General features: G+C 40.2%; 1 protein-coding gene across 1 annotated transcript in view; it reads right to left on the bottom strand.

Moving 5' to 3' along the window:
• DNAJC3 (DnaJ heat shock protein family (Hsp40) member C3) overlaps nucleotides 1-14,374 on the bottom strand; it is a 30,342-nt gene continuing 15,968 nt past the window's right edge. Inside the window, exons 6-12 of the mRNA XM_009275814.1 lie at nucleotides 13,402-13,583; nucleotides 11,223-11,342; nucleotides 9,439-9,544; nucleotides 9,220-9,340; nucleotides 3,806-3,938; nucleotides 2,832-2,980; nucleotides 1-453 (exon numbers count right to left, since the gene is read on the bottom strand). Coding sequence (XP_009274089.1) covers nucleotides 296-453; nucleotides 2,832-2,980; nucleotides 3,806-3,938; nucleotides 9,220-9,340; nucleotides 9,439-9,544; nucleotides 11,223-11,342; nucleotides 13,402-13,583 — 969 coding nt within the window. The 3' untranslated portion in view covers nucleotides 1-295. The remainder of the gene's footprint in view (nucleotides 454-2,831; nucleotides 2,981-3,805; nucleotides 3,939-9,219; nucleotides 9,341-9,438; nucleotides 9,545-11,222; nucleotides 11,343-13,401; nucleotides 13,584-14,374) is intronic.

Raw genomic sequence — 14,374 nt, 5'->3', positions numbered from 1 at the left:
CCTAAGTAGCCTCTCACCGTTTTTTCCATCCATAGGAATAAACATGTCCTGCATATCCACAACAAATACATAGGCAGTAACAAACCCCCCCCAAGCAGTACGAGCTTGTCAAGTTCACCACAAAGCAAACTCTTTGAATACTAAAAAGAAAGAAGGAGCTTTCTTCTGGTGCAGTAAGACTCTGGGTTAAGGACAACCTTAGCAATTAAGATTTTGGGTCTTGAACTGAGAGACTTTTTATTTTTCAACGAATTAAGTAAAAAAACAGCAGCCGCCACCAGAAACAGTCTTGGCTCTAACTGAAGTGAAATTTGAATGTAAATGGTCCTCCTCCAGAACCAAAGGGGTTGAATCCTTGCCACGTGTTCCAGTTCCTGTGGAAAGGGTTGCCCCCACCCTGCTGACTCTCTGCATCCAGTGGGTCCTCTCCCGCATCAAACTTCCGCCTCATTTCTGAAGGAAACAAAACCAAGGTGGAATCATGGCACAGCAGTTAGGGCAGTAACACCAAGCATCTTTGACAACCAATAACCAACTCACCCCCCCCTCCCCCCCAACCCAGAGAGCTGCAATTATCACTTGTATTGGCAGCATCTGTAGAACCTAATTACTTTGAGGTTTTCAAAGCTGCCCAGGAGACCAGCAGGAAGAGACTAACTCCATGAAAACGCTGTATGAAAAACTTCAAACGAGTCATTTAGTTTAAAACAAGGCAAGACAGTACCTGGCTGTCCAACAGGACAGTCAACGAATTAAGTAGGGACAGGACAGTTCAACAGGGACAGGACAGTTGCACTTTGACCAACTGCGTCCCACAAATAATTGGGACATCTTGTCCTTGCTGAGTTTATTGGACCTATTCTCTCATAGCTGCGCTCGCTCAGGATGGTCTGAGGACAGACCACGCTGTATCCTGCCAATTCTTCACAACCAATACATTCCAGTATTGATCATTCAGCAACAGCACGAAAGTCAGCAGGCAGAGCCCCAAACGTTTTCAATCTTCTCCACACACCATTCAGGCAGAGAGCTGTCTAGGGGACAGCAGTCTGGAGGCAGAAAGCGTGTTCTTTAAGTAGTCCAGTCCAGCGGAGACAGAGTTGAAAGCCTTCCCCAAGACCCACAGACAAGTCACAGGCTACGCCACTACGCTCTTGCTTACGCCCACATGTAACTTTCCAGCAGCCTGCAAGTGCCACAAGGTTTTTGATCACCTGGCACTTTTTCAGGACACCCATTTCATCAAGGCAGAGAAGGGAAGCAAAGGAGTTCGTTAGGGGGGAATCATGAGTGGCTGGGGGAGGAATGCAGAAGATGGCCTCAAAGTACACTAGAGCCCTATGATAAATAAGCTTGCAAATGAAAGCTCAGAGATTCAGAAGCCTGCAGGCTTTATAGTTTTTCTTTACATAACCAACATGGTCACTAGAGCCAGAAAATGACCTAGGAAAAATATCTGGATGAAAGGAGAGAATGTCATCACAGTAAGAAGAGACAGAAAGCAGTACAGATGGCATTACAAAAGCCAAATACGACCGGTGTGACTTGTCTTGCCCAGTTGGTTTGACAGGAATGGTAAACATGACATAAGCAACAGTGTCAAGGAGAAAGTAGATGAACATGTGGAGATGCTGACAGGGCAAACAGCATCTCAAACACTTCCAGTATATAAATCTCCTAATTTGTGCTCATAATTATGAACAAAGATCACATTAACACAGAAGAAGGTTTTCTGACCAGAAGTGCTTGTAATGCAGTTAATCACTCTCAGATCCCTCCTTCCCCCAAGAAAGTCTGAGCCCATCTGCCTAATTATCCCTTAGATGATCCTGAACAGTTGAACATAAAAACGGAAGCCTCCGATATCTACATCTTTTACCTGCTTCCGTCTTTCTAGTGACCATACAGGAACACTTTGAAGACAAGAACTTAACAGATGGCTCTGGTTGAGGGTTTTTTTGGTTGGTTGGTTTTTTGTTGGGGTTGGTTTTTTTTGGTTGTTTGGCTTTGTTTGCCTTTTTTTTTTTTTTTTTAAAGGAGGCGAGATAACCACACCACCTCGGTTTTTATTACATTCTTGAGACTAAATGGTCCAAACCCTTCCGTTCATCTCTTGGCGAGACAGACATCAGATCTCCTAGTCACCACACCACAGGATCTCCCAGGAAAGTGACCGCACTCTTCGCTTTTTTCCCCTCCTCCAGAGCTGATGAGCAGACAGCCAGACCTGACAGGGCTCCTTGCTCCTGGGGACTGGGACGGCCTCAGGAGCCTGGTCACAGACCAGCAGCAAGGGCATCCTCTCCCTCAGGCCGACAGGAACCGAGAACTCAGTCCCCTGCCCTCGGGCAACTGCTCTGTTGGCAGAGCATCTGTTTGCACAACGCATCTAGGCTCCGATACACACAACAAGGGCCAATTTTGAGGGCTTCTCTGGAGTACTTCAGGTGCTCTTATAATCTAAATGTAGTTTGCAATAGAACTTTAGGCAGAAGGAGACACCCACATCCTTCAAGTGAGCATCTCCAGAGTTAATCAATCCTGGAAATCTCTGCAAGATGATATCCTAACAAGAGACCTTTGAAATAATAATTTTTATTTGACTTTAAACAAAAGTCACTGAAACACAACAAATAATTCTAGGTTTACATCTGACTTCATGCAACAGATTGGATGCAAGTATTAGTGCATTGCTTCTTCAAGATGGATAAGGGGAGAAAGGGAAAAAGGGAAGCTGTAATGCTTGTTATGGCTTACACTTGCTGCATTTTTACATTACTGTAAGAAAGTAATTAAAAAAAATGAAGTCACTGCGTAAGAACAATCATTACCTGGGTCAGTGAGGACTTCTTTAGCAGCTGCTATATCAATGAATTTTTCCTCCGCTTTCTTCTTTTCTTCCTCACTCTGGAAGTTATCAGGGTGCCACTGGGACGCCAGCTTTCTGTAAGCTTTTATGATTTCTTGCTTTCGAGCATTTCTGGATGGATAAAATTACAGATAACTTAATTTTCTAATTGTTCATATGCCACACTACTGAAACTACACGTTTATTTTAAACACTGAGACAGTAATTAAGGGCATCAGGAAAATTATGAGTTAGTTAACCTTCTGCAGGTGGCACTGAAGATTCTTTACACAAAAAACAGAGGAAGCAGGTTGCAACTTTAAACAAAGATTACTCACTCTTTCCTTCACCACCCATTTACTTTCTTTGTAAAGATGCTACTGCCAGCTACTATGCAGAATTTCCCAGTCTGAAGAATTTACCATCAGGTGAGTAACAAAAAGCACAAAGAGTAGAGATCAAATTAGCTCACAATTGGAAGGATCACCAATACTAGTTCAGAACTGGACATTTGTTTGGTCCTCATTAGAAAGAGAGGTTGCCTGTTTCTCCAGGTTAATGGCAGAAGTATTTCAGATACCTTTCAATTAGTCCTTTCAAACTCTTCCAATCCATCGTACTATCTGCCACAATTTTATTTTTTGTTGCTTTCAGTAATTCTTTCCAGTCTTCATTTGTTCCCCAATTCATTCACCTGACTCTTGATCATCTATACTAAGAATTTCTTGCCAAGGGGTTTATTTCCTTCCTTCCCAGTGGTTTTTTTTCATTCTTTCTAAAGGAATTGTAAACAAATGCTACTTAAAAGCTGAACACTGCTAAACTAGTACAGTAGGAAAGTGAAGGTAGCAAGATACAGGAACAAAAACTAACACTCAGCAGAACAAATTCAAGTGATCAGATGTACTGGTTTAATAACCAACTTTCACATCATCATCTCAGATATTAGTATCTCACCTTTTTACTCCTAAAATTTTATAGTAATCCCTCTTCTGTGATTGCTTCAGCATCCTCTGGGCACGTTCTAGCCCCTCCCGAATCTGCTGGTCATTTTCACTATTGGCTTGAGCAGTCTCATAGTCTTTAATAGCTTTTATAAAAAAAGTGAATGAAGAAAGGTTACACAAATCTTTACCAACTTCAATTTAAAGAACTCAACCACTCACCAAAACTGAAGTTTTGCTATTACCGTATATAAACAGCAAAACTTTTATTTCAACTTGCCATGGTTTTTTTTTCAAAATTGAAAAACCTTGGAGTAGAGGAGATTCACTTTCACATATTAATTAGGTAACTTACTTTCTTCAGGTTCATCACACTTTTTGGAAAGGAAGGAGAAGGGAGGTTACTAGCGGCAGGTCAGAACACTCTCTAAATGTTAGACATTCACATGGATGAACATAACGAGCATGTAGGACTGGGACAGGAATCAAGAAGCAAGTTTCAGCAACTAGTATTTGAAGAGCCCACTGCACAATGTTAGTCCCATACGTCGCTGTTCAACTGAAGGATGCATTATACAGAGTCTTTAAATTAATATTCCTTCTTCTCCCACAGTCTGCACTCAATCAGCACGATAGAAAGCCTCTTCCTCTTTAATGACAATAAAGATGGATTTCAGATTACCAATAAGTTCATGCTGTTCGTGAAAGACAAATATTCCCTTTTTACGCCTCTGCATAATATGCAGACAGTTGTATTTTTTTTTTTTTCCAAAGGCATGCTCTTGCTTTTATTTCAAGAGTTGCATTTCTCGGGAATGAAAGAAAGGTATTCATGAATTTTTAAGAAATTCCAGGTCTACACTTTTTTTTTTTAAAGTAAGCTATATTATTATTTTAAGTGGTAACTGAATGCTTAAGACACCAAGTTTAAATATTCTTTGATATCAAGATTTATCAAGGGAAGCAACTGTTGAAGTCTTTAATGAGACTGCTCTTCTTTCACTGTTATAATCCTCAGTCTCATTTGCAGATCCAAGTCTCCTAGGTTTCTCAAGTTATACAAAGTACTTGCATCAGATTATTTCCAAGCAGATGCTATTTCTCAGCAGGTGTGACATTTGTTTTTCACTGTTTCTGAGCAAGACAGCAGGAAGTGCTAATGAATTTGTATTACCAGACATCTGATACCACTGCAATCTTGTTTTGGTTATTGGAAAGAAAAAAATTCCAAAAAGTATTTTCAGTGCCCCAACAATTTCATATGCTATTACAAAGAAAACAAAATTTCTATTCATTTTCACATCACTGGACACTGTTATTTGCTGCCTGAACAAAGCGCTTTGGCTTCTGCTGCTATTTTTAATAATTTGTCCAGCCATTAAAAAAACAGCAAACAAGGGTGTACACTAATGCATGTGCCCAATATATGCTGTCAAAACTGATAAAAATAATGAAAATGCAGGGATTTCATTACACTGCTTTACTGCTCCAATAATTTTAAGCACCAGCGCACTTAATCTGCTTCATGTAATAATGGAGGTCCCATCACAACATCCTGCCAAATGCAGATCAGATTGCTCAACTTCACTGAGCACCGCAACATCTACAGCATGCACCACTGCTGGCAACCAAGCTGCTCAGGGGTCAAGTATTTGCAATGACAGTACTTGATTTCTCTTTTTTCAAATTGACTCCCTTATTTAAAGGCTGCAAGTATTAAGCATATGGGAAGGTATGTTTTTAGTGCTGCACACCGCAGAGGGAATGCACCCAGCACACCTGACGGCAAGTACCTTTTGCACTTTCTCTCAGCTGGAAGAGACTTCAATTTTGATGGTACTCTCCAGTGTAGGAATTTTCCCCTTTGAGAGCTAATCACTGTCCCCACCTGAGGGGTGAGGGTTGGAAGCAGGGTGACAGCTTCCTGACCACAAGAAGTTTGCTATGAAACCAGGAGATTTATTACTAATTCACGGTATGTCAAGTGAGATATTTAATCAATTCTTCTCAGTCACTCTTTCTAAAAGCACTAGTACCTCAAACCAACACAAGAATCACTGCTGCTTCTTACTGGCCTGCTATTTCAGAGAGCATCCTTTCTTCCTTTGGCCTCAAGTTGCGCCAGGGGAGGTTTAGATTGGATGTAAGGAAAAATTTCTTTACTGAAAGAGTGGTTAAACATTGGAACAGGCTGCCCAGGGAAGTGGTTGAGTCACCATCCCTGGAGGTATTTAAAAGACGTGTAGATGAGGCGCTTAGGGACATGGTTTAGTGGGTGGTGGTGTTGGGTCGACGGTTGGACTCGATGATCTTAGAGGTCTTTTCCAACCTCAATGATTCTATGATTCCTTTCATCCTGTCCCACGACATGAAAGGAACAACCAGTTTCCAGTATCACTTTCAATTTGAACACTTTAGTCAAATCTAACTCTCCTTCTTTCAATATAAGAGTCTTCACAAGCTCTTGAATAGTAAATCGCATCGTATCTCTAAACACCCTTAGCTGGCTTTCCTATCTCGCCTGCATCTTTAAAACTGAGTGACCAAGATTGGCCATTATTCCATATACAGAATTAGTTTCCTATCAAACATGAGTAACTGCAGACAACCTATGTCCATGCCAACTCTGTTAGAGGAATAACTGAACCAGTTATGCTCTTACTGAAATAGGGACTGTTTCCTCTACAGTAGTAGGGTGGGGAGAGGGAGAAAAAAAAAAAAAGGATGTCCTGACCAATTCTGAAACAGCAAGGTGGTTTTTCTTCTTTCTTCTTTGACAAAACTTGTTCTGTGTACTTCAGACAGATAGACTCCTGTACTTATGAGGTAAGCCAGAAAGGGAGTCATTACACATCTGACTCAGTAGACAAGCCCTGGATCCCATGTGATTATAAAGTAATTAAAACCATTTGATGGGAATCAGAACTCAGCTATACATACTGAAGTGCATCTTGAACACTTAACAATAATAGCCTTCAAAGCTCTGAATTACAAGTACTTTGAAATTTCCTGTCTTTAAACAGGAAAATAGGTGCCTCCAGCTTGAAGTCTTCTTGAGGGAAGAATGAGAATCAGTTCGCCCCTTTAAATATGAGACTACAACTTTAATTACGCTACTGTTCTCTGCAGCAGAGAGAAATCAGCCATCATTTTATAGCAGTTAAAACTGAGGGTAAGTGAAGACACCTTCAGGCAGACTAACATTAATGGACTGTAATACTGTTTACGGAGGCTCTGCTGGAAGGAGGAGTGTAACTACAACCATCTCACTACTGTCAAGGGCAGGACGAAGGCAGGGGATATGCCAAACAGCAGGGATTTGGAGGAGCACCGTTCCACTCTAGCATGGTTGTCCACTCAACCAGGGCCAGGAAATAAGCTCTCCCAGATCCCCGGTGTGTCTTCTCTGCGCTTCCTTATATCCCATAATAGGGAGGCATTTGCTGCAGCACAAGACCAAGCTGGCTCTGTGCATTTGTGCAGGACCTTGTTACAAAAATTTTTTTCCCCCTTTAAGTTGCAAGAGTTGCCAGATTCTCTCACCCTAGAGGAACCAGAAATAGATGAGGATTTAACAGAAGATAATGTTAGAAAGACCCAAATTGAGATTCATCAATTTAAAGAAAAACAAACAGATCAATTCTGTCCACTAGTAAGAAGCAAAAGGTACATCTAAGAGGACTCACAGCAGGGCCTGTTTGGCCTGCCTCTCTCTGTACCCTCCTCTAAGCTGAAGATGCATACACCTTGAGGGGAAAAAATAACCTTAAATTTTCTTTGGGTTCTCCTTTGGCTGATACTCCTCCCTCTTAAATCAAAAACCTTTGTACAAGCCGTAATCTATGTAGATTTGTATTCTGTACCTTCAACTATTTTTAGGGAAGTGGGTTTTTTTATTAATTTGTAAATCTGCTTTTCCCAACACTGACTGAACTTACTTCCACTGTACTGAAGTACAGAAAAAGATGAGAAAATGCCCAAAGGGGACCTCATCACTGTGAAATCTTCCTGAGCCTTACTTTTAGGCTGACATTGCAGTTCTAAACAATCAAAAGATGGAAAAACATTACCCTAAGAAAAACAGAAAGGCAGTTTTTCCTCACACTTTGTTTTGTTTTTTTTTTTTAAGCAATCCCTTTGTACAAAGGTCATCAGTTGTCTGAAATGCTGCTGTCTTCCACCCTTTTTCTTATAAGAAGGAAGAAGGCTTGCCAGCCTCAGCAAAGAGGGAGTAGGACTAGGTCACTTCAGAAGTACGAAGTCTACAGGGCTGATGAAGAGGATGGCCTGAAACTACACCAGTCCTCTTTATACCATGTTTACATTTGAGTCAAGGAGGCCTAAAAAAAGAACAAAATTTTTGAAGTGAACTTCAAGAGGTGAGCAATATCATCTCTCAGTGATTAATTTCTCAAAAAGACAAAAAATTTGAGCGTGCTATTAATGAGAACAGCTGCCTTCATGAATGTTTAAATCGAAAAGATTTTTTTTTGTTCAGTTGTAAAGCAAGAGATCCAGTACCAGAATACAGAAAAGGAAAATTGTTCTATGAGTACCAAAATTAATGGAATAGTTTTCTGCAGATTTAAAGTCTCAAAGTCCTTTCCCTCACCACATCTGACTGGAACAGCCCAACGCTTCAAAAACTGTTGCATGACTGAGCATGGGGGTGGAACAGACAGACTGTCCAATTTCCTTCTTAAGCCTGGTTTCTTGTGGAAATGAGATTCACTAAATTAAATTTTGAAGACTTTTTTTTATAGCACATTAGCACTTAGTACTCTTAAAGAAGCTAGGTAACAACATAATGGTGTACTCGGAGACACCCATTAGTCAGTCCCTATTTTCCAAGGCTATAGATGGGACCATGTAACAGTATGCATTTTATGGAAACCCCGTATGGAAAATGCAGCCTCCTCATGAGTAGAATCAGTTTACGGCTCTTAGCAGCACTACAGAGACCCATGGAGGTGAAGCAACGGCCGTTATCTTCCTCTGCCCTCAACATATGCTAGGGGATAGAACAGTATTGTTTCATGCTGCCATCTAAAGACATTAAAACGGAGTTCCTAAAATGGATTTACATCACCCTGACTATAATTACCTTTTATCTCTAAATGGAATTGTCTGACATTGCCGATTATATAAAATGTGTTTAAGTAAGTTGAATAAGCTGTACAGTCTCATAAAACATCCTGAACATAGCCCACTGTTGTAAAGACAACTCCACTGCAGATAAAACAAGTACATTCCACTTTTACTAATCAAGACAAAATTACTAGCAGGTATTTTTGTAAATCTGCAACTACCAGTGCTGATTAGGGATAACAACAGTGTAGAATCAAAGTGCATGTTAAAAAATTTTGACACACTGACTGCATTTTAAACGCCCACAAAAAAGTATGTGCAAACTGCATTTAAATGTACCTTCTTCATACAGGTCTTCCAGCAAATACGCTTCTGCTCTGTCTTTCAGGGCATTCACATTGGTTGGTTCCAGTTGCAGAACTTCTGTACAAACTTTTATGGCTTCTGTAGCCTGCTGATTCTAGAGAGGAGAAAGGAAAACAAAATTCATGTAGTTGTGGGTTTTTGGGGATTGTTTGTTTTAAAGAAATTTACAGAGGGAGACAGAAGCAGAATTACCTTTGATAAACAGTGACAGATCCTTTCTTTGGCACGAGTAGCATAAATGGGGACTTCCGGCTCAGTTTTCATTACAGAATCATATTTATTGATAGCATCTTCATACCTGTTTAAATCATAAAGATAAGCATAATATGAAATGTAATAACTATTTCAGGGTGTTGTGATTTATTTACAAATTTTAAAATTTTAAGATTCACAGATTTTCACATCCTTCTAGCAATGTACCTTAACTTTAATAGTCTTAAAGGTGTGGCGTGAGACAACACTATGAAGAAAACTTTCAGCCACTTCAAGAATGACATCCCCATTCCCTTTCCTGTGCTATGAGACAGAATAGCAGGCACTATGCCCGGCAGGCTTTTGCAGAAGAAAATGACTACCATCCCTCAGTGTGCACAGACAACCGTCTCTAGATTTGCCTCCTGTTCAACACGCCACTTTGCACTTGGTAAAAAAAAGCATCTCCCTCTCCGATATCTGAGATGGACTAAGTCAGGAGTCTTGCTGTGAGCACTGTACTACTTGCATTTCTTGGTACAAAAAAGAAAGGAGTTCTTTAAGCCAGCTTGAATCGGGCAGTCGTTTTCTCCCCTTCCTTCTTGTCCGCAAGTCACATCGTAAAATGTATTTTTGCTGTGAAGGTTTCAAAGATGCTAAAGTTCCATGGTTTGAGTAAGAAATGGATTAGAACATTCACCTAAAAATGCAAGTGTGTGATTGAACCCATGGGTTGGTACAAGCTAGGAGAAATTCAAGTCCTTACGGTTGGATGTCATGTGCTTGGGAACACATAAAACTGAAATAAAGCAAGAAGTAGAAGAATACAGAGGCATTGCCTGTCATTTAACAGGGTGCATAAAAGCCCATCAGTCAGATCCACTTTTGCTATCAAGGCACTGCAGCGTTACTAGGTGGTTTTAGTCTAAAGACGTGGTCCTTCAGCGTTACTAGGTGGTTTTAGTCTAAAGATGTGGTCCTTTAATCACAGAACAGTTGAGGTTGGAAGGGACTTCTGGAGGTCATCAGGTTCAACCCCCCTGCTCAAGCAGGGCCATCTAGAGCAGGTTGCCCAGGACCGTGTCCAGACGGATTTTGAATATCTCCAACGTGGGGAGACTCCATAACCTCTCTGGGCAACCTGCCCCAGTGGAAACGAGGGGGTGGTGGGAAGCATTTCCATATGTTCAAATGGAATCTCCTGTTTCAGTTTGTGCCCATTGCCTCTGGTCCTGTCACTGGGCACCACTGAAAGGAGCCTGGCTCCGCCCTCTTTGCACCCTCCCTTCAGGTATTTATATACATTGATGAGATCACCCTGTAGCAGAGAAGGCTCAGGGGAATAGTCCCAGCTATCTCAGCCTTTCCTCACGTTAGAGATGCTCCAGTCCCTCCATCATCTTAGTGGCACTTTGCTGGACTTTCTCTCAGCAGCTTCATCTCTCTTGTACTGGGGAGCCCAGCACCCCAGGTGTGGCCTCACCAGTGCTAAGTAATAACATACGAGAGCTGACAAATATTATCCCTATCTTGGTCTTACTACTTACTCCACAAAGAAGTTAAGTATGCAAAGAGAAGACAATGGCATCAGAGGAATCAGAATAGGATTGTCACTATGTGAGTCAATATTTATTTTAATTGTAATTTGAGAGCTGTGCTCAGTTATCCACTTCAACTGACAGATGCAAAAAGCATCACTTAATCAACTCCTCAATCAATAATAAGTTGGCACCTCAGTAGTGATTTTTTTTTTTTTTTTTTTTTGTACAGCAGTGAACACTTACCTGCCTTCTCTGATGAATTCCTCTGCTGACTCGATCTGTTTATTGAGTTTCTTTACTTGCTTATAGAGAGAGAAGCATTGCTTATGGTCTTGGTCCAGTTTCAGACACTCCCGGACTTCACTTTTCACAGGGAGATAGGGAGGGAAAAAAAAAGCCAAAACAGAAAGACATCACCACACATTATGAAGTTTCACTTAGAGACACAATGCGGCATCTATAAGCTGTCCAGAACAACAGTTGACTTCTTTACACAATCTCTCCTTTCATCCAAGAATGAATTTAAAGTGAGATAAAAAAGTCTTCCAGAACATACAGGGATATTTGTCTGGTTTTGTTTTTAATTCTTTTGTATTGCCAAATATGCAAAGATTGAGAAGTGTTACATTAATAACTGACTAAACAGCAAAAGAAAAATATACCCTGGGAAAGAAATTATATTCAGCATTTATCAGATACAACTGTTTGTAATTTTCCTACATATTTAACACAGCTATATTACAAAACACCTATGCAGAAGTATATTTTATGCTGCCTGAAACAAAGCTCAGCTATGACCCAAACCTCCTCTTGATAGAATATCAGCCAAGCCTGAGCCTGACTTTTCACTGCAAAGACTGTTTAATCAGACTCTGATTAGGGCAGATAACTCTTAAAATAGTCAAAAGTCTTTAAAAAAAAAAACCTCCAGAATGCAATCATATGAAGGAATAAAAGTTTTGTATCATATAGAGTCATCACAGTACAACCAAGGTGATATTTTTCAGAAAAGAGATCACAAAAATCTTATTTTGTTCCTAAGCACAGACAAAAATATCTACTATTTGAAAATCATTACGCCTGTAAAGGTAAGAGGAAGAAACTAAGGGAAGGTCAAGATTAATCACCCAGCAAGTCCAAGAGCTATAGAACTCTTTCTTAGTATATCTTATGATGAAAAGAAAATAGAATCAGAGAATAAAAGAGGCTTATCCCTTCATTCTGATACCATTCTGTTCTTCAACAGCTCTCTCAATTGTACTTAAAAAACCCCTTAAGATTTCATTACTTAACAGAGGAAATCCATGTGTGGATTTCAGAGGGGGGAAAAAAAAAACCACCCACCTATTCTTGAAATCACTAGCCTAAGTGATGGTCAGCTACCAAAAGTCACCACAGAAGCGACCTATGAGCTCCAGAGATTAAGTATACTCTGGAAAGGGGATCCCTAATGCAAACCAATTAGTTATTTGGCATTTACTTTTGCCCAGCTATAACTGCAAAAATTAATTTTATAATCACATGCAATTTCCATCCACAAGCCTTTGTCATACACTGCCAAGAAAAGAAACTCAGGCTTTTTCAGTTCCCTTCACCTCTTCCTGAACAGATTCTGTGGCAGAAACCATACTGGAAGGAGTCTGGAGATGCAGGTAGCACACCTGAGATGAGCTGCACAGAAATCACTTGTGTGCAAAAAGAAGGATTATACAGTCCGTCCAGCTGAGCACAGAGTATGAAGTTAACAGTCCAGATTGGGCAAGGGCAGTTATCTGCAGGACTGACTAGGTATGTATGGGAGTAACACCTTAAACTTAACTGAATATGAATAAAAGGGTAGGACGTTATCAAAAAATCATCCAAAATACTGGACACTGTCTGCAAGAATGAAAGATTGACAGCTCTGGATCCCCAGCTCCTCATACTTGCATGCTCCTGTACTTTTTATTTATTCTTAAGCTTGTAACCTTTTGTTTCCACTCTTGAAAATAAAAATCTAGCCCTAAGACTTAACACGTACATTTTTTGTTTGCATTGTAAACTTAACTTGAATGGAGGTTCAAGGTTAAAAAAAGGCTCCACCAAAGCAAGTTTAGAGAAGCACTTTCTTGTAGGATGGAGAAATACAATAAAGACAGTAAATGTAAGCAACTCTGATGGACCCACACTACGGCTTCTAAATAGAAGTAGTGCTTCTATTTAGTAAACAAGATGCTAGGAACCATTGATGGCTGGTCTGCCAAGCATGGTGTCTTCACTGCCAGTTCTTAGCTTCTGCAAAGGAGCTTCCTTTATCAGATCCAGACCAGGGTTGCTACTCTATCCAAAAACCAGACAACATAGATATTTCACAGTTTATCATGACCTTTATCATCGCATTTTCTGCCTCAATTATAATGATTACAGCAAACAGTAAAATTACCTGAGTGATAATTCATGGTCCCCCAGCTGATAATATATTCTGCTGATTTTATAGAAGGCTTCAGTGTTATCATTCTTTAATTTGGCAGCAGCTTTCAAGTCACTAATGGCTTTGCTTGGTTCCCCTTCCTTTATATAACACTCAGCTCGAAGTTCCCGTAGCTCTGCATCCCAAACACAAACCTTGAGAAATCAAAATTAAAGCTTGTTTTTGGTCCATAACACTTCACTTCTTTTCCTCCCCAACAAAAGAAAAATCCCATTTAATTTCACTTTGCCAACTGCAATAGCATAAGGTTCAAGCTGCACGCAGAGCGCATGAGACTAGCATCTCTGCTTCCTGGTGGATGCTGTGATGCACCTGCCCAAAGAGAAAACAAAGGCCTGAAAAATTTGTAAATGATTCAATGAGCTCATGCAGGGAGTTGAATTAAATCTACTGGCACTGCTTTAGCTGGGACAGTCTGTTGAACCTCCAGGGAAGGATATTAGAATCATAAATTATTATATCTTCCCAAAAGAATCGGGGTAATGAGCAGCAAGGACCAAGCTGTTAGTTGTCCTCTAGAAAGGACAACTGTGGGTAAGATTCAGCTACGCAAGATTTGACATTAGTACCTGGATTTTAAAGATCTATACAGAAGTAACAATGTCACAGTATGGCAAGAATAATTACTTAAAAGGAATTGCCTATCATAATTCGTCTTAGAGAATTTATTCTGGGTCTTATCATTTGTTTGTAAACCACCATTTTAGAAAATGGGGCTTTTCTGCTTTTCTACATTCCCTCCCCATAAACAAACTCCCACACTTTGGCAGTTTCTTCCCCAAAAGCTAGAATGTTGTAAATTCCAAGTCAGTGTTAATTTGTATGTGAAGAGTCATAGCAGTTAACTGTCTTTTAATATGCCACACAAAATGCCTACATGATTGAGTTATTTACACTTATACTATCAGACTACCTATACTGATTA

This window comes from Aptenodytes forsteri, unplaced genomic scaffold, assembly GCF_000699145.1.
Source record: "Aptenodytes forsteri isolate BGI_AS27 unplaced genomic scaffold, ASM69914v1 Scaffold161, whole genome shotgun sequence".
In the NCBI taxonomy this organism is placed as follows: Eukaryota; Metazoa; Chordata; class Aves; order Sphenisciformes; family Spheniscidae; genus Aptenodytes; species Aptenodytes forsteri.
The sequence above is the reverse complement of the archived record's forward strand: the minus strand, read 5'-3'. Positions and strand labels throughout refer to the sequence as shown.